At 48.2% G+C, this 20,827-nt stretch overlaps 1 protein-coding gene across 1 annotated transcript in view; it reads right to left on the bottom strand.

Moving 5' to 3' along the window:
• Positions 1-20,827, bottom strand: part of adam19a (ADAM metallopeptidase domain 19a) — a 48,982-nt gene that overhangs the window by 23,436 nt on the left and 4,719 nt on the right. The window contains exon 2 of the mRNA XM_061764206.1: positions 13,242-13,321. Within this exon, the coding sequence (XP_061620190.1) occupies positions 13,242-13,321 (80 nt within the window). The remainder of the gene's footprint in view (positions 1-13,241; positions 13,322-20,827) is intronic.

Below are 20,827 nucleotides of genomic sequence, written 5' to 3'. Positions count from 1 at the left end.
CTCTTTGCATTTTCTACTTTCTATCCTTCTAAATGTGTATTTAAAACAACAATAAAATAAAAAATAAAAGAAAATAATAATAATAATAATCGGATATAAATAGGATATACCTCGTCAATGCAAGCTCGACATGATGGAAAATATCCCGATTGGAGGCGTAAACACACCCGTGTCTCCATTCCTCCCCACGCTCTCAGAGTGAAACTAGGCCAACGTATGGTGATAGAAGTGTCACTTTTCTCGGATGCAATTTCTCCCTCCCAGTCAGCCAAGTGGTGTGGATAAGGGCTGGCGCAAGTGGCATGGAGCTTGACTTGTGAGAAAGAAGCAGGACAAAGTGGTAGGCATTTGCCTTCAGGAATTCTGGGGATGAGTGAATTAGTCTACAGTCGTATTCCCCCACCACCATCCTTTATTATTTCCTTCCTGTGTTCGAGCCAACAAACCCGCGCGTGTATAAGTAAAACAGAAATCCGACCACGTGCAAAGGTTTGTGAGGACATTTGCAGACCTCAACTCAGTTAGTTGCTAAGGAAACAAGTTAGCCGTTATGGAAACAGGGAGGAGAACGTCACAAACATTTATTGCAAATGCGATGATCTTAAATGCGGTTTAGAAACAAGAATTACTTTTAGCCTCCCGGTACATACAAAATGTACTGAATCAAACCCTTGTTCAGACCTCATGCTCAGTGCTTCTTTTATACTAAGCAAGTACAACCCAAATTTTTTTCCCCCCACTTTAAAATACAGTGGCGTAGTTGGCCCAAGTGTTTATCAAAAACGAGGCAGGTTTTATTGCTAAAAAGTATTTTTAATATTAATGTGAGCCACTGTAACATGAAGGGCAACTAATGGTCTCTGTATATTGCAGGTAGATTTGGAACATACCACCTGCGCTTAAACAGGTGATTGCTGTATTTCTATCCATGCGTCGCATTTCATAAGCAAAACAAATAATAATAATAATAATAATTTGCAAATAAAGCACAGGCAAACACGAGCAACAGAGGCGTTCTTATTAAAGCAAGGTCGAGTTTCTTGCTTACCAATCCCGGCGAGCATTGCAATTTATTTCTCGTTAAATGTTTGGCCTCGGCCTCGTGAACCAATGAAAACGTTTCCATGCTGCAGTTTAGAAGGCTTGAACACATACGTGCACAGACAAAGGAATGGCTGTAAAAATAGAGGGGAGAAGAAAAAAATTATTTTCTGGTTGCACGGATATTGTGATCGGCGATCAATTATTGCGACATCGTAATTTTCTCGGAATGTCTTGGAAGCGATCATTTGAAAATGTGAACACTTTGGGGATATTTATAGAATGAAAGTTTTGCATGTTGGTATTTGTCATTCAAATGATCAGCGTCGACACACAGATGCATACTCTCGAGATCTGCGAGAAAGGTACGGGCGCAGCCTCCAAGCACACGGCAGGAACTTGGTCACGATCTGAGGACAACTGGGTAGTATCGCCATCCTTGCTATGAAACATGACTTGACTGAATTTACAGAAAATTAATCACAATTGTGATGAGATCTAAAGTGCACATATCGCAAAGCTCCAACCCCTTAGATGAAAGCGACGGGTTTCAGCGGCACTTTCCTGACAGCGGTCAAGGCACTTGGCGATATTACTGCTCACTCGCCCACGCCGGCTCCGTTCTTCACAGGCAAGGTGCCGTCTTGTCCATTAGGAGCTACTTAAGGTTGAGCGTATCGCTCGAGGCGGGGATCAAGCCGGCGGATTAGAAGCCGGCTCCGCAACTCTCCCGAGAGGGTGAATTATTCAACTCGAAACTCGCGCATCGTACGTGAAGCACCTCAGCAGGACTTTGTCCCTTCATGTTCACCTCTGAAGCTGCAAGCATCTCCGCTCTCGCTCGGGAAGGAGTGGCCGAGGGGGGGGGTCCGACGGGGTGCTACAGTCCCTCGGGAATGCCATCCGGCATTCGGTAATGAGCGCCAATACGCTTAAGGAGGCAGGAGGCCTTATCTGAGTGGGGCAGGCAAGGGGTAGAAGTTACCACAAAAGTCCATCCGTAATAACTAATAATTGATTTTAGTCCTCAACTGATATTCGATTAATCACCACATTCCTTCAGGTTGCGTCATCGTCATTTCCCGCTCCGTGCACTTTCATTCCTTTGGTATTTGTTCGTCCACTTTTTTTTGCTTAAAGCAACACAAAATGGGTCAGCCAACCTTTTACATTTTCTACCTGACGTATCGAGAATTGCATAAGAAATTTCAAAAAATACAAATAAATATGATGTACAACAATCTTCAAAGGAGAAAGTTGCTATTTTTGCAGTCCTGTTGCAATGGAACTATTTTTTTTTTTTAAATATATATACACACACACATATATATACACACATCCCCCCCAAAAAAACATTTAAACCTGGAAGAGACGGGATTAGTGACCTCGAGATACATAATAAATAGAGCATGTTGAGGCCACAGACTGACTGGGAGAAGACCAGCAGGAAAGAGAGAGTGGGGCTTGTACGCAGTCCTCCGAGCCTCATGTGCAGACCATCTTAATGAGAGCCACATTTAGGTCAACATTGCATGCCCCCCTCCCCTCCCTTTTCTCTCTGCTTCTCACAAGCCCCACCCCATCCAGCCTCCTGAGCGAAGACCAGCACCAGCAGTGCAGTTTCGCCAGTAAAACCCCCACCCAGCAAGTAAAAATGGCGAGAAAAAAAAAAAAACAACCACGATGATTCCCACTCGTGACGGATGCTTGTGAACTTTCGACTCGAGACAGAAAAACGAGCCAAGAGATAGGAATTGGTCAGCGTGCATGTTCAGATTGATCTTGCCCGCTCATTTAAGTCAAAGCCAGATCGAGATGGTTCTGTGGGGATTTGTCTTGCGAGTTTGCTCGTTGTTGCCTTTTTTTCGAAACATGATGTTATTCTTCCCTCCCTGAGCGTGCCCGTGTTGCTGTTGATGTGGTTAAGGAAGGAATTAACTTCATAAGTCAGGGTTCATGTACCCGAGTTATACAACCGGGCCCGAACTGCAACTGGAGCGCGCGGTCGGCATCGGCGGAAAAAGACCGAGGGGAAAAAAGCCAGATTCTGCTCGAGTCTCGTCCAACGGTGAGAGTGAGAGCCCAATGCGTCACCAACTTGTCCAAGACAGCTCCTGTCTGAACTCAGACACAAATCCAAATCCTTTCGGACGGAATACATTCCAATGTTTAATGCGCTCGACCTAATCCTGATTCGAAAGTCACAAGTTCCTGGAAAGAAAGTGGGGGGGAAAAAAGCACATTTATAGAACCTTTGAACCTTGGGCGCAGCTCGCATTTAGGAGGGATGGATTAAAACAGAGTCTGGTTAGTTGACAACTTAAACCTTGCCCACAACTAAGCCTCCAACTCTGTTCCTAATTATTATGTTTAGGCTGTTTTTGTTCATTTTCCTAAATAATGAATGTGATTAACAGTGAATACAATGTTTTGGTCATCAACAACTATATTAGCTTCTATAGGGCCTTATTGAACCTATTTATTGAACCTATTTTTTTGTGTTGCCTTTTAATGTATGAAAACTGCTACATATAAATAAACCTGATTTGATTCGAACTGTATTTTTTGCAGCGTGTAATGTTGTGTTGTCTTGCATGACAATAGTGCAACTGCGGAAGACGCTGTTCTTCTTTTTCATCACATGAAGCTCAACATGTATTGTGGAGATCATTTTTGAGAACTAGGTTTTAAAACCGGATGTTCTCAGAGGGAAGGGGCCGCTGAGCTGAGTCACAGAATGTCACCGGGACGTTGCAACGGACTGCGAGCGTTACAGAGAAGCACAATTGTCACTGTGCTCTTGTATCACTGATCTAAAACAGACAGGGGAGGCCACATAAGCAAATAACATCCCCGGAAAAACCCACAACTCAATCGTTTAATCCATTTAAATCCCACATGCTTAATAATTTGGAACTGAAAAAAACAAACAAAAAAAAAAAAACGTGACGAATGGCGGGAGCCGTTAAAAAAGTCACACCTCATTAACCTTTGTCGAGAACACGCCGCAAGATAACTGCGCTTGGGCGGCGGCAATTAAGAGTGCAAACACACTAATCATGAGCAGACGTACATTTAAACTGTTGTTGTTTTTTTGTAAGTCACTCGCAGCATTGTGTACACTAGTGTTGCATGGCAGGCCAGTACTAGAAAAGCACCGCAATACCTTGCTTTCAAAAATGATACGATACCATGGCAGCTGTTCGGCAGCTAGCCGACAGTTCTCCAAAAAAAAGAGGCATCGCGTGCATGCTTCAAGCGGTTTATTTCTTACTCATGTACAATATACTGTATTTGTAAGTGGAAAGAACAAAAGCAAGACAAGCGCACTCCGGTAGATTCTCGCGTACTTTATTCAGCCCGCGCCCCACACAACAACCAGTCCGGAAAGCGTGGAGAGACACCACTTGAAGCAGCTGTGTTAGACAAGAGTCGAATCCACAATATGCAACAACTTTCAGTCAAAGTTCACTGTAAAACCGACCCCTAAAACCGAAGAGAATAAAACAACTATTTGTATTTATTTAATATCCTCCACTGCCCAATATTATTTTTAATTCATACTTGAAAATCCATGATTTGTCATCTGTCTCTCCACTACTTTTCCTGAATTTTTAGGTTTTTGCCTTCGAGGAGGTACTATATTCAGGTACAGTATCAAAGTCCGAATTTTGGTACCATGACACCTGCAGCAGCTCAGGTTGTAATGTGAAGAATGTGCAATTAACCCGATTAATAAACTCCCTCCTGCGTCGCCTTCATCCTCAGCGGACACAATCGAGTCCCGTCCGACTTCCTGTCCCTTGGACGGCCTATTATTGCCCAAATTAAAACCATTATTTCCTCAGAGACTTTTGAGCTCAAACGCGGCGCTTCTTCACAACTCATTTAATCACCGCTACGATAGCGCTCCCTTTCACCGGCCGTTCGCACACAGTTCAGTGACATAATCACTGCGGAACAAACGCGCGCAATGAAATGAAATTGCAACGAAAAGCTTTATTAAAGTGCCAATCTGCAAGCGAGCCACTGGAAAGAGGACAATCACAATCATCCCTCTCACAAGGGCCACTCGCATTGCTCTCGCCGTTACCATTTCTTACAAGTCAACAAAGCAATCCATTTCGACACCAAAAACAAAACAAATTATAAATAATAAATAAAATTAAAAAAGGAAGCTTCAAGTTCATGTTTTCGAGCGAGGTGGTTTGGGAGAAAATTCAAGTACCAAGCAACTTAAAGTTAGGTCAACAGATTATTTTTAAGTAAGTTTAGAGTTAGATTACAAATGAGATTAATGAGTGACTACAAGCAAGTTTACCGTTAGATTTCAATTAGCCTTACGAAATGAATACAAGCAAGTCTACTCAAAGATTTCAATTAAGATTACGGAATGACTGCAAGTGAGTTTCCTCTAAGATTTCGAGTAAGATTAACTTTGTGAATGGTTTTACACTGATGATGATGATGATGTAGTTTTGGTTTCAGAGACCTGCCTCCTAATGAAATAAACACCCTCTCAATAAATTCATTGGGTAGTCCAAATCGCTCTTCGACAATGAGTGGAAAATCTCACGGTACAAATGTGAAGAAATGTGAAGCTACCTCGTCTTTATCACCCTTTAACCATTGGATATTTGAAGACAAATGGTGGGGCAACTCACGTAGACAGATTATATAACAGTACTCACAGGCATATATTATTTATCAGCTGCGAGGAATGACTAATATCACTGCGATTTACTGAGGAGCAGAGGGCAGCTCCATGTATGTCTGTGTTATACTGCCCCCAGGTGGCCAAAGTGAACAGACCAGAAGGAGCAGCACAATGGCCACTGAATTGAAAAAAGAAAAAGTGGCAAAAACTGTTTAATTTCTTGAGATTCTTTTTCATTATGTCATTACCTATGTGTTTATAAAGTACAATATGACTGACTGCTATTTTTCTTATTAAAAACACAATAGAAACATTTTTGTTTGGGTACATTTGTAAGCGTGGTTGGAACAAATTAAACTTGCATCGCCAGGCACCACTGTAATACATTTCTAAAATGGTATCTTTTGTCAGGTTTTTAATCACACGATACTCATGATCTTTTTCATATCTTGCATGTGACCAACACCCTGTAATGACCACGCTGACCAAATTTGGTGTGGGCTTTATGATTTTGAGTAATGATCATTTCAGGGCAAATGTTTTGACAAGCTGATATCACGACAGGATTATGAGAGAGAGTGGGGGGAAAAAAAACAAAAAACAAAAAACGATCCATGTCCAAATGTTTGTCAGGCGAGCTGAATTTTAACGCAGGGCGGGCGGACCCCAGTTCCGCGTTTGGTTGGCCCACTTCTCGGAAACGACATCTGAGTCGACTCCCTTCTGTTTGTCTTCAGTGCTCACACAACTGGGAACGCTCCGATTCAAGTAAGAGTTGCTCGGCCCTGGCATGCTCGTTTTTCCATGTCTTTTTTAAAAATTATTATTATTATTACAACTCAGTGTGGTATGTCGGCAAAAATGCACTGCTCACTTTTCAAACCCCAACATTTCCTTTGAAAGAGAATCATATCCCATTTGTGCTCCCCGAAATATCCCTAAACCCCAACAGAGCGACATCTCCCGTCTCACTGTCACGAGACGTCTCGGCGTTCTGACGAGGGTCTGATCAAAGGCGGCGTTCTATTGGAACAGCGCCACTCTCAACTCCCCCATCCCCGCGTGGCGTTTGCAAGCCCGACCTGCCGTGATCAAAACAAGACTCCCAAAGGATCTCGCCGCGCTCTCTTCCACTGTCTACCCCCCGCCCCCCCGTAACTTTCATCATATATAACATCTAAATCCAGTTATCCTCTGAGCAACATCAACATCTGATTTAAATAAAAAAACATTAATAGCTGCCTTCAAGTCTTTCGGACTGAAGAAGAGTTCTTTTCTCTCCCCCTTCGAGGTTACTATTTGTCATCCACGTGAAGTCCTACTTTTCACCGTAAAACTACTCGAATGAGAGCGCTGAGCGAGGCGAAAAGGTCCACAATTGTTGAGTGGGCGTCAATGGCGAGGGCGAAATCAATGAATTGTTTTAAAGAAGACATATTAATGGCATTTTTCATAAATTAAAACAGTTCCTACGTCTCTGACAGTCTTCCATCAAAATACACAAAGAATTGAAAAATTGTAGCAAGAGTTTGGCGACTTTTTGTGGCGATAGTGTTGACCAACCAATCAGAGGCAGGGAAATTGCTGACATTATCCTGGGCCAGCTACCTCTGACGCAAATTTGAAATGTGATTGGTTCTAGAACGTTCCATTGCTAATGTACATCAACTCACACTACTGATTCTGAAGGCAGATTTGACTGACATGGCAACACATAGAGGCTGAAATTTGATTGGACAAAAAAAAAAAAAACTACTTACCTTTTGTGGTTTGTGCAGTCAGGCCAACTATTTGTACACAAACAATTATTCATACTATGTCCCGTTTAAAAATGAGCTCCACAGCTGAGTCATTTGTGTTGTGTGTGTCCAGATGGCGCTTCACTAGCAGTGCTTTGCCAAAGCATTATTACTCAATAATGCTCATAAGGGAAGGAAACAGATGTCCACTGTAAAATCTTATCGTCCCATTGTTAGCCGAGACATGAGGACAGTGTTTATTTTGTGCGCCATGCGGACGCTTTGTGAAGGATTTTTCTTTCCTGAAACATTGCGGGGGGAGATCAATTTATGTTCCAAGATAACTTCCACCCACTGAGTAATTACAATGACAATACGCAACTAAGTGCGTTTTATCTTTGAATGTTGGACTGTTTCACTGACTGGCGTGAAAAGCGTCACGAAAGGACTCGCGTGTCCCCCGACGCGAGCTGCATATTTGTGTCATCGGCTCCTTTGATGTGCGGCAGGCTTTTTTTTTTTTCCACTCCCACGCCGTCAAAATAAGACTGACAGCTTCGGGTCTGCGTCACGAGATGCCTCGGCGGTGTTTGTTTTTCTAGTAATCAAAAGAGGCAAGAATAACCAGATTTTTGGGGGGACGGGGACACTGATGGCGCTCATGCTCCTGACCTGGCAGCCTGACCTTGTTTGTGTGACTCACCGGATCGTGAGCAAAGTCTCAATAAATTCATTCAATACCTTAAAAACACATTTATATCTCCACTTTTATTATCCTGGAATACCGTGAACCCTCGCCAATTTGCGGTTCGTTATGTTCAAATTCCCCTACACGCTATTCATGAATTTGCGATTTTTTTTTGGGGGGGGGGCGGGGGTGTTCTTTGTGTAATGCCACAAGATGACGCCAAAGTGCTGGCTAATAGAAAATTAGTCACTGGTGTTAAGAAAGCTGTTGAAGTGATTATTGACTGAGATTCTAAGATATTTACATATTAGCTGAAGTTACTTGGCCGAATGTGTTTCTGCTTTTGCTCTGCTGAGTGGCATTTTTGTTGTAAGATAAGTTTTTAACTCATTCACTGCCAGCCTTCCCAGTTAACGGATTTTTTTTACTTCTAAAGCCGTCATTGGTAGTGAATGTGTTTTAATATGAAAGTCTTTTGGGGGATCCCATATTGTGGTATATTTACAGTTTATACTATGAATATAGGACCCTTTCCCCCTATTTGTTGGTGTTTTTGGGGGTGCTTTTTACCATGAATTAATTAATTACATGCCCAACTGCACTCCTGACAAAAAAAAATGTTTAGCAGAAGATACCAGCAAAAAAAAAAAAGAACGAAGGAAAAAAAAAACACATGGCTTGGAGCTCAAAAGCAAAGGCTGGATGTGAGTTTGGCAAGCGCACGCATTGCGGCTTACTGCTGACTTTGCTCAATGGACGCCAAGCGGAAACAGCAGACAAGCGTCCAAAATCCAGATGCGGGCAAAGCGAGAGAGAGAGAGAGAAAGAGAGAGAGAGAGAGAGAGAGAGAGAGAGAGAGAGAGGAAATAAGCAGACGTGTTGCACCGCTCCTTCGTGTCAGCAGAGATCCGCCGACAGTGTGATTATCAGCTCTCGGAAACGAGCAAATATGTCATTTGCCTCAGTCGACACGCTGCTATTCGCCTCGCTTTGTTTTCCCTCGAGAGCGATGACGGATGACAAGCAGCGTGTTCTTGTTGCTTAAACGTCAACAAAATATGTTCATAAACGAGAGCAAAAATAGCTCGGGCCATTAGACGGATTAAGGCGAGCTAAAAATACCACTTAAAGTCTATTTTAAAGCATCGGTCTTGACTGTTTCAATGCATCAGATTCAATGACATTCACCAAATACTGATGAAAGTCAGTTAAAAGTGGTTCTCAAAAGGCACTTATTCATTTCAGTGAGACCGGTGGGAGCTATAGCTTGTTATCCATTCCGCACAAAAAAAAACTATTTTCTCCAAGCCAATTATTCAATACCTGCAACACACTGCATGTAAATTGCAGAGTGTAATTCAATTAGCCAGCAGTCCTGACAGGGGAGAGCATGAATTATGGATTCATGAATTCCCCGGATTGCATCTTGTTGTCTCAACCGTATATCAAGACTTACCAGTTAGAAACGCCGCGCAATCGGCGAGAGGTTATACTAATACGTGTACAGTTTTTGCCCGAAGGTTCAAACAATCCCACGCTTTATTTGGTCGCGAAAGAAATGATGATCGCATGGAGAAAGCACGCACACGCCGGGCCAAGGAGCACAATTCCCAGCTATGGCCCTTTTGCAACCTTTTGGGAATTGGAGGAAACGCGCTGAGAAATCCTATTTGGACTGTTTGGAAACCATGCGTCCAAAGTGCGTTTTCTTTAACACTTGGTGAGCCACTCTGTGTTTGCATTTAAATTATAAAGATTCAAGTCCATCCAAAGCTATTTTCCTGTGGTGTGCTCAGTGATTTGTCCAACCGGATACGCCCAGAAAACGGTCTGAGCAGACAATCGTACATTTTAAGCGTGGACCATTTGACCCCTGTTGAGCAACCAAATTTGTAAGAGCACAAAAGAGTGTGTCCGCAAACAATTCATGCACACATGCACAGCCATAAAACGCTGACGCCATGTGTGCACTTGCTAATGTCACCTGGGTGAAATATCCCCGTCGGCGCGCTCGGCAGGTTGACTTATAGCCTAATCATTAGAGGCGTGCGGCGGCGAGATAGGACCTTGTTGCTGCTGATCCGCCACTTATTTTTGGAGCAAAACAGTGACTGATAAGACCCTTTGCCTCCATTTTGATAGCTACTGAAAAACATCCAGATAAGCCAATACCGTTTTGATTCCCCATCCACCAAGCCACGCTATTCTATTGCGTTAACCCTAAATACCAGAGGCGGGGCACTCGAGTCACATGACTTGAGTCAAGTCAGACTTTAGTATTTCAGCAAACACGAATAACATCTAACTTTATCCATCACTATAAAACCCACAAAGACAGGTAAGCTACGCTAACTTGGTCAAACATGAACTAAGCTTCATGTCGGTTATGCGTTTGATTCCGAAGAAAATACAAAGACTGGTTTGGGAGCATTAAAAACACGATTTGATTGTGAATTGCTGGTACAGCTAACTAATGCAAGTACAGATAGTGAGTGTATTAATTTGTAAATATATGTTATTTAGTTATGTTATTTAGCGGCGACCTTTTTGGATTTTTGCCACCGTAACTTGAAAATTAAGACTTACTGATGACTCACACATATGTGACTAACACGCACGTCTGTTTGATACAACTCTCTTATTGTTTTCAAACGTCTTCTCCGAACCGTATGAGTATCCACTCATTAGCATGCACGCCAACGCGCTGACGCTGCTATGCAGATGTATGCGTGACCGCGAGTCATCCGGCGCGGTTACGTTTCTCAGCACGACTCCCCGTTTCTTCCGTTCCATTCATTTCCATCACGGCTGGCATTAGGATGCGCAAAAAGCCTTCGCTGATGTCTGTTGCACGGTTCCCACAAAGCTCAGTCGGTGAATCTTCAACAGCCAAGTGGAAAACAAAACAAAAGAGAAAAACAACAAGTCCGTCTTTGAATCATTTAAGGCGTACAAACCTTTTGGATTAGTCTTTGTGAAATCCAATATTCGCTTTGTGGTGCGCTAAGAGATTTTTTTTTTTTTCCATGTAAAATAGCTGCCTTGGCTCAATAAAAGCTGGGAAACAGGTTCATGTAACATGGGTTCATGATTGTGTACATGCTCGATGCATGGGGTTGATGCTTTGTTGATTATTCTTTGTCGGTCGGTCTTGTTACAGACCACAAAAAATCAATTGATAAGGAATACCAATCTCTTTTTCAAGTGCTTTTTCCGCCTGGCCTCTGTAGGCAATTACAAACTCTTTTTACGGGAGGCATAAACTATTCGCGACAGGGGTTCAGTGTACAATCATCATCAAGCGCCGGTTTTATTCCATTTTGTTTATTTGTGCTGCTTCGTTCACACATTACTCACTAGTCTTCTTCCTGTTTACATTCTTGAGAGCAATAAGCGAAGCGATCGATGTCGCGTGGTTTGTTGTGACACATTTTGGCAACTCACATGCTTCAAAATTCTTTTTGGGTTGCTGCTATGTACAATTTCTCATGTGTCAAAAGTGCGAGTTTCCATTCTTTTACATCCACAAACTCAGCCAACTGCTTGTCCACGGTAAGGGATAGCGTGGTTGGGTTGAGTCGGCTGTGTTGGGTCAAACATTTACAATTTTTCAAATTATAAACATGCAGAAGTGACTTGAATGCTGATATTTTATTGAGACAGGGATAAAGCTGGAGGACGAGGACGTGCGAGCCCAGACGAGTCACTGATGGGCCGAGCGGGTGGAATCAATGACCGCAGGTATCGCAATTGTCTTGTATCCTTTCCTGGCGGACCGTAGCACAATTGTGTTTTACGGGCAGGCAATAGCTAATGAAATGGTCTGAAAACAATCACATTATTTGTTGGACGGATATGAATAAAAAAGCTTTTTCTTTTTTTAGTGCATGGCAGCCACGGCCTACTATACTTAATCTCTTGTTACGACATTATCTTATCGGTCTAATACATCGGGTCTCGAATTTTTTTTCTCTCCCCCACCAAGCACCGCCATAATAGCCAGTTTGCCACCATTAAAATATAGTCGGCTTAACTCATTCACTGCCAGTGGTTTTCAAAGTCGTTCCCCGTGTAGTCAGTTGTTTCCGCGCATTTTGACTGATGTCTCAAGACCCTAACCCTATCATATACTGCCCTGCAGTTCCATTATAGTAGCCTGGAGGGCTCTTTGGGTCCTGCCCCCTCCCCCCTCTGTTTTCCACACTTGTCTCCAATCAGGCTCATCACCACCGGTACTTAAGCCTGCCTGTTCCAGGAAATCCTCGCCAAAGTATTGCAGCCTCTCCTAGCGGTACCACGTCCTACCGTACTCAAGTAAGCCACTTAACGCCTCGGTCCCTTGTTAACTCTTGTGCCTCCTCGTTCCCAGTGCTCCCCTGTGTCCCTGACCCACGTCATTCCTGCCACCAAGCCAGCCGCCTATTCTGTCCACTGCCTGTCACCTGTCCACGCCGCCGCCTGCCAACACATCCAGGGCCACCTCCATAACCTTTGCTCAATAAACTGTTCATCATTTTACATCTGCTCTTGGGTCCAGCTACTCCCCACAAGTGACAAATCCTAACCCAAACAATATTGTGTTAAGTGACAATAGAAGAAACCCAACCCTACCAAAAGAAAGTGTAGACTCTTCTTTCAGCAGAAAAATAAGTTTGTTCATATTTTTTGCTTTAGTGACACCTTCAAGTATACAACAAAAACAAGACTGAGAAAGGGCTTTTGATGGCAAAATAGTCATTTCTTTACGAATATACAAGTGAGAAACACGGCGTGAGAAACACGGCGTGAGCAACGCTGACTCACCGCATGGCTCGAGTTGAATGTCGGTGGCTTTTTTTTTTTTTTTTTAACACGGCGTTCGGCATTCACCCCTGCGTCATCTTTTCTCCCCAACTACCGCGACACATACTGTTCCTACCCTAAGTACATAGACTGTTCGATTGTGAGGTCCCTAAACTTGTCCAACCTCCCACGTGTTGGCATTTCTCTCCCTCATTACCGAGGTTCGCCCCCCTAATCTCTTATCTTCAACTCACTCGAGGTACGTGAACCACAATTTGTGACTCACCGGTCGACTCTTTTGAAAACATTTGAAACAGACGATGAGTTGACCGACCTGAGATGAGATGTCTGCCTCCCTCTTGTTTCGGCCTTGAGAAAGCCATCTTGCCATCACTGTCCGTCCTCTCTGTAAACCTTTGGGAAAGCAAAAAAACGCGAGCAGAAGATTAACAGAGTGCATTCTGTTCGATTATTTGCGTATTAGGCTCTGCGGGTCTTCTGTGTTTCTGCCCGGCTCGCCAAATGATGACTAGTTTCGCTGATAAGAATCACGAGCCTCACCTCAAATTGGTCAAAAACAAATCTGTAAAGCGAGTCATGATTCACACAGACACACACACATCAGGTTTGGAAGGTTTTATTCAAGCGGGAACGCAATAAGCACAACAAAAGAATCCAATGGCCCCATTTGCATCGCTAAACAACAAAGATTGGCAGTGAGATGTGCGCCTTTTAGCAAAGCAAAAGTGCTGATCGCCTTGTTTCTTCAAGGTTAGGCAGATCAAATGCCTCCCCCAAGCAAATGACATGATTATTCACAGATAACACGGAAAAGAATCTATAAAATGTCAGCGGCGGCGCTTGGGTCTGGAATGGCTCCCGACAGGCGAGGGCAAAGGAGTCAGTGGCATTTGAGGAAAGAAGAAGAAGAATTGAAACGGAGAGGCCGCTTCCCAGCGCCGGACTCGCCCGTCGTTTAGAGCATTTGCATAAAATTCAATTGCGGGGGACGACACGCTGACGCAATCTCAAAACACAAAAGTATACTAGAAAGAGACGAGAGGCCCATTGAATTTGGATGAACTAATAAGAATGCAGACACATCAAAAATGATAAAACGCTCATTTTTCTTGGCTGGCTTTCAAAATAAAGAAATAAATAGATAAATAAACAAATAAATCTAATGTTGCGATTCGGTGCGACACAAATAAACAGAATTGGACAGCTGCAGGCTCCTAAACACAACCCCAAAAATAATGAAATTCACATCATCTTCCTATGGAGAGAAATGTCCTACATTCGTAAACGTTCTCCCCCGACGCTGTGCAGTGACAACTACGTGTGCACGGCAACGCTTGCACCTGCCACTGACTGTCGAGTGCAAATGCACACCTCATCCCTCCAAATTCTGCTTTCAATAATTCCTTTAAGAGTATCTACATTGGAAAATTGACACAAATAAAAATATGGAAACAAATGGATCTTTTCTATCTCCAGCTATTTGCTGAAAAGGTTACCCATTCTCCTTCATCTTAACATGTCGCCAAAGGCCCGTCTAAATAGGAATTGGTGTCAAGGAAGTAAGGGGAAGTGATGAAACTCTCCTGAGAGATAAGGTCAGGGAATGGCAAAGTTTAGCCTGGATTTCCAGTGGAAGTTACATTTAAATATGAATTTATCAAGGATTGTGGTTACATACTGTACATGTTTTGACACTTATGTTCACATTATCTGTAAAGAAAATAATATATATTTCTATCATTTCTATGGAAGTTGAAGGTAATTCTTGGAAAAATTTTTTTGGGGGTATCAGGACAAGTAAAGCAAATCCCACAAGGGGGGGAGAAACACATTTTTTGAATAATGTCATTGTAAGGCCAAAAAAAAAGATGAATCAGAAAATACATTTCTGTGAAAAAAAAAACCAAAACATTATTTGGAAGCCCTGACGGCCGACTCGAAGTTCTTCAAAAGTAGAGCGTCGCTGTGAGCGAGTCAAAACATTGACAAAACGAGGCACGTCCGTGGGGAGTCATTAAAAAAAAAAAAAAATGAGGCCACCGGTTCGAGGCTGAACTTGCGAGCTTGAAGTTAGACTTCTGTTGAGGAGCGAGTAAACGAGGCACATGCAGTCATTAGGGGCTCTTAAGCTTCGGCATACGCACGGCGGTGATTGTTAGCTCTATGGGCTGTGATTTACCGAGTGCGGAAAAGAAGCAAATAATGTGATGACAATCGACAATCTGTGACTACATCAGCAGAGTGCAGGGTGCAGTGTCGAAATAAACACTATCAATCCAGATGGGAGTGTTTTAATGGGGAGGCTGTAATCTGGGCACCAGATGCGATCGTGATCGCACTGCCCTTGTACCGCCTCATGTTTCACTTCATTGTTGTCATGGCAAAGAGCCCGCAAAAAATTGTTTTTTAAAAAGGTTACAACACCCCGAGATCAAGCCCAAATTTATGCCAAATCTGTCAAGTGTAACTCGGTCACACGGAGGTGAAGACGGACAGGAGATGAAAGCAGCAAAGGGAGTTGTTGGCTTCGAAGGGGGTGGTTGGCTACTCTTGTTATTTACCGTGAAGTGCTGCCGCCATGAGAGAAAATACAATCCATGCTGTCGTTGTGTGGGCTCTCTCTCTCTATTTTTTTTTTTTTTTTTTTAAGATTCAAGGTTCAAAGTGCAGCCAGCACAGCATCATGGGGGAACAAAACCCATCCTTGCCTTTACTTTTGCATTCTCCCCACTAATATTCACGGTCATACGGTCTCCAGACCTTTGACACTCAGGCGGCCTCGTGTCTTTTTCAATCGCTCGGCCGTTTCCTCCGCGGGTCTCCCGAGAGACTCGCGGGCGACACTGGCACTCATGACTCATTCGCACAGCGCGCCTCGATCTGCTGTATCAGACAGTCGGCCCAAAAGATAGGAGGAAGAGGAAGAAGGATGGGCACGGTCCCTGCTATCTTCTTGACAAATGCTTAGTGGTTTTCTGTTGCCAAAGGGTTGCGGCGAGAGCGCTTCAGGAACACACTGAGGAGAAAGAGATATGCGATACATACTCTATATGGGTCATTTTCATATTATTTGATCAATAGCGGTAAAGACATCGCCCACTGAATTTCCTTTTGAAATTCTATTTTACTGCAAATTTGAATTATTGGCAGCTGTAATCTATCAAAAGGCCAAACCAGGCCAAGCCAAGCCAGGCCAGGCAAAACCAGGCCAAGCCAAACCAGGCCAAGCCAGGCCAAACCAGGCCAAACAAGGCCAAGCCAAACCAGGCCAAGCCAAACCAGGCCAAGCCAGGCCAAGCCAAACCAGGCCAGGCCAAGCCAGGCCAAGCCAAACCAGGCCAGGCCAAGCCAGGCCAAGCCAAACCAGGCAAGGCCAAACCAGGCCAAGCCAAGCCAGGCCAAGCCAAGCCAGGCCAAGCCAAGCCAGGCCAAACCAGGCCAAGCCAAACCAGGCCAAGCCAGGCCAAGCCAAACCAGGCCAAGCCAGGCCAAGCCAAACCAGGCCAAGCCAGGCCAAACCAGGCCAAGCCAGGCCAAGCCAAGCCAAGCCAGGCCAAGCCAAGCCAGGCCAGGCCAAGCCAAGCCAGGCCAAGCCAGGCCAAGCCAAACCAGGCCAGGCCAAGCCAAGCCAAACCAGGCCAGGCCAAACCAGGCCAGGCCAAGCCAAACCAGGCCAGGCCAAACCAGGCCAGGCCAAACCAGGCCAAGCCAAGCCAAGCCAGGCCAAGCCAAGCCAAGCCAAGCCAGGCCAGGCCAAACCAGGCCAAGCCAAACCAGGCCAAGCCAAACCAGGCCAAACCAGGCCAAGCCAAACCAGGCCAAGCCAAACCAGTCCAAACAAGGCCAAGCCAAACCAGGCCAGGCCAAGACAGGCCAAGCCAAGCCAGGCCAAGCCAAGCCAGGCCAACCCAGGCCAAGCCAGGCCAGGCCAAGCCAAGCCAGGCCAGGCCAGGCCAGGCCAAGCCAAGCCAGGCCAGGCCAACCCAGGCCAAGCCAGGCCAGGCCAGGCCAGGCCAAGCCAAGCCAGGCCAGGCCAGGCCAAGCCAGGCCAGGCCAAGCCAAGCCAGGCCAGGCCAAGCCAAGCCAAACCAGGCCAAGCCAAGCCAAGCCAGGCCAAGCCAGGCCAAGCCAAGCCAGGCCAAGCCAGGGCAGGCCAAGCCAGGCCAAGCCAGGGCAGGCCAAGCCAGGCCAGGCCAAACCAAGCCAAGCCAGGGAAGGCCAAACCAAGCCAAGCCAAACCAGGCCAGGCCAAACCAGGCCAAGCCAAGCCAAGCCAAACCAGGCCAGGCCAAACCAGGCCAAGCCAAACCAGGCCAAGCCAATCCAAGCCAAACCAGGCCAGGCCAAACCAGGCCAGGCCAAACCAGGCCAGGCCAAACCAGGCCAAGCCAAACCAGGCCAGGCCAAACCAGGCCAAGCCAAACCAGGCCAGGCCAAACCAGGCCAAGCCAAGCCAGGCCAAACCAGGCCAAACCAGGCCAAGCCAGGCCAAGCCAAACCAGGCCGAACCAGGCCAAGCCAAGCCAGGCCAAACCAAGCCAGGCCAAGCCAGGCCAAGCCAGGGCAGGCCAAGCCAGGCCAAGCCAGGGCAGGCCAAGCCAGGCAAGGCCAAACCAAGCCAAGCCAGGGCAGGCCAAGCCAGGCCAGGCCAGGCCAAACCAAACCAGGCCAGGCCAAACCAGGCCAAGCCAAGCCAAGCCAAACCAGGCCAGGCCAAACCAGGCCAAGCCAAACCAGGCCAAGCCAATCCAAGCCAAACCAGGCCAGGCCAAGGCCTAACCAGGCCAGGCCAAACCAGGCCAAGCCAAGCCAGGCCAAGCCAAGCCAGGCCAAGCCAAACCAGGCCAGGCCAAACCAGGCCGAACCAGGCCAAACCAGGCCAAGCCAGGCCAGGCCAGGCCAAACCAGGCCAGGCCAAACCAGGCCAAGCCAAGCCAAACCAGGCCAAGCCAAACCAGGCCAAGCCAAGACAGGCCAGGCCAAGCCAAGCCAAGCCAAGCCAGGCCAGGCCAAGCCAGGCCAAACCAGGCCAAGCCAAGCCAGGCCAGGCCAGGCCAAGCCAAGCCAAGCCAGGCCAGGCCAGGCCAGGCCAGGCCAGGCCAGGCCAAACCAAGCCAAGCCAAGCCAAGCCAAACCAGGCCAAGCCAGGCCAAGCCAAGCCAAGCCAGGCCAAACCAAGCCAAGCCAAACCAGGCCAAGCCAAACCAGGCCAAGCCAAGCTAAGCCAGGCCAAGCCAGGCCAAGCCAGGCCAGGCCAAGCCAGGCCAGGCCAGGCCAGGCCAAGCCAGGCCAAGCCAGGCCAAGCCAAGCCGAACCAGGCCAAGCCAGGCCAAGCCAAGCCAGGCCAAGCCAGGCCAGGCCAGGCCAAGCCAGGCCAAACCAGGCCAAACCAGGCCAGGCCAAACCAGGCCAAGCCAAGCCAGGCCAAACCAGGCCAAGCCAAACCAGGCCAAGCCAGGCCAAGCCAAACCAGGCCAGGCCAAGCCAAACCAGGCCAAGCCAGGCCAAACAAGGCCAAGCCAAGCCAAACCAGGCCAAGCCAGGCCAAGCCAAACCAGGCCAAGCCAAACCAGGCCAAGCCAGGCCAGGCCAAACCAGGCCAAGCCAGGCCAAGCCAAGCCAGGCCAAACCAGGCCAGGCCAAACCAGGCCAGGCCAAACCAGGCCAAGCCAAACCAGGCCAAGCCAAACCAGGCCAGGCCAAGCCAAACCAGGCCAAGCCAAGCCAAGACAGGCCAGGCCAAGCCAAGCCAAGCCAAGCCAGGCCAAGCCAAGCCAAGCCAGGCCAAGCCAGGCCAGGCCAAGCCAAGCCAGGCCAAGCCAAACCAGGCCAAGCCAAACCAGGCCAAGCCAAGCCAGGCCAAGCCAAGCCAAGCCAAGCTAAGCCAGGCCAAGCCAAGCCAAACCAGGCCAGGCCAGGCCAGGCCAAGCCATGCCAAGCCAGGCCAGGCCAGGCCAAGCCATGCCAGGCCAAACCAGGCCAAGCCAAGCCAGGCCAAACCAGGCCAAGCCAAACCAGGCCAAGCCAGGCCAAGCCAAACCAGGCCAAGCCAGGCCAAACAAGGCCAAGCCAAACCAGGCCGAACCAGGCCAAACCAGGCCAGGCCAAACCAGGCCAAGCCAAACCAGGCCAAGCCAGGCCAAACCAGGCCAAGCCAAACCAGGCCAAGCCAGGCCAGGCCAAACCAGGCCAAGCCACGCCAAGCCAAGCCAGACCAGGCCAAACCAGGCCAAGCCAAGCCAGGCCAAACCAGGCCAGGCCAAACCAGGCCAAGCCAAACCAGGCCAAGCCAAGCCAAACCAGGCCAAGCCAAACCAGGCCAAGCCAAACCAAGACAGGCCAAGCCAAGCCAAGCCAAGCCAGGCCAGGCCAAGCCAAGCCAAGCCAAGCCAAGGCCAAGCCAAGCCAGGCCAAGCCAAGCCAAGGCCAAGCCAAGCCAGGCCAAGCCAAGCCAAGCCAAGGCCAGGCCAAGCCAAGCCAAGGCCAGGCCAAGCCAAGCCAAGCCAAACCAGGCCAAGCCAAGCCAGGCCAAGCCAGGCCAAGCCAAGCCAAGCCAGGCCAAGCCAGGCCAAGCCAAGCCAAGCCAAGGCCAAGCCAAGCCAGGCCAAGCCAAGCCAAGCCCAGGCCAGGCCAAGCCAAGCCAAGCCAAGGCCAGGCCAAGCCAAGCCAAGCCCAGGCCAGGCCAAGCCAAGCCAAGCCAAGCCAAGCCAGGCCAGGCCAAGCCAAGCCAGGCCAAGCCAGGCCAGGCCAAGCCAAGCCAAGCCAGGCCAAGCCAAGCCAAGCCAAGCCAAGCCAAGCCAGGCCAAGCCAAGCCAAGCCAAGCTAAGCCAAGCCAGGCCAAGCCAGGCCAAGCCAAGCCAAACCAGGCCAAGCCAAACCAGGCCAAGCCAGGCCAAGCCAAGCTAAGCCAGGCCAGGCCAAGCCAGGCCAGGCCAAGCCAGGCCAAGCCAGGCCAGGCCAAGCCAGGCCAAGCCAGGCCAAGCCAAGCCAGGCCAGGCCAAGCCAAACCAGGCCAGGCCAAACCAGGCCAGGCCAAACCAGGCCAAGCCAAGCCAGGCCAAACCAGGCCAAGCCAAACCAGGCCAAGCCAAACCAGGCCAAGCCAAACCAGGCCAAACCAGGCCAAGCCAAGACAGGCCAGGCCAAGCCAGGCCAGGCCAAGCCAGGCCAAGCCAAGCCAGGCCAAACCAGGCCAAGCCAAGCCAAGCCAGGCTAAGCCAGGCCAAACCAGGCCAAGCCAAGCCAAGCCAAGCCAGGCCAGGCCAAACCAGGCCAAGCCAAGCCAGGCCAAACCATGCCAAGCCAAACCAGGCCAAGCCAGGCCAGGCCAGGCCAAACCAGGCCAAGCCAGGCCAGGCCAAACCAGGCCAAGCCAAACCAGGCCAAACCAGGCCAAGCCAAGCCAAACCAGGCCAAGCCAAACCAGGCCAAACCAGGCCAAGCCAAACCAGGCCAGGCCAAGCCAGGCCAAGCCACACCAGGCCAAGCCAAACCAGGCCAAGCCAAACCAGGCCAAGCCAAGACAGGCCAGGCCAAGCCAAGCCAGGCCAAGCCAAGCCAAGCCAGGCCAAGCCAGGCCAAGCCAGGCCAAGCCAAGCCAAGCCAGGCCAAGCCAAGCCAAACCAGGCCAAGCCAGGCCAGGCCAAGCCAAGCCAGGCCAAACCAGGCCAAGCCAAGCCAAGCCAGGCCAAACCAGGCCAAGCCAAACCAGGCCAAACCAGGCCAAGCCAGGCCAGGCCAAACCAGGCCAAGCCAGGCCAAACCAGGCCAAACCAGGCCGAGCCAGGCCAAACCAGGCCAAGCCAGGCCAGGCCAAACCAGGCCAAGCCAGGCCAAACCAGGCCAAACCAGGCCAGGCCAAACCAGGCCAAGCCAAACCAGGCCAAACCAGGCCAAACC

This window comes from Phyllopteryx taeniolatus, chromosome 23 (assembly GCF_024500385.1).
Source record: "Phyllopteryx taeniolatus isolate TA_2022b chromosome 23, UOR_Ptae_1.2, whole genome shotgun sequence".
Lineage (NCBI taxonomy): Eukaryota > Metazoa > Chordata > Actinopteri > Syngnathiformes > Syngnathidae > Phyllopteryx > Phyllopteryx taeniolatus.
This window is presented reverse-complemented; position numbering and strand designations above follow the sequence as displayed.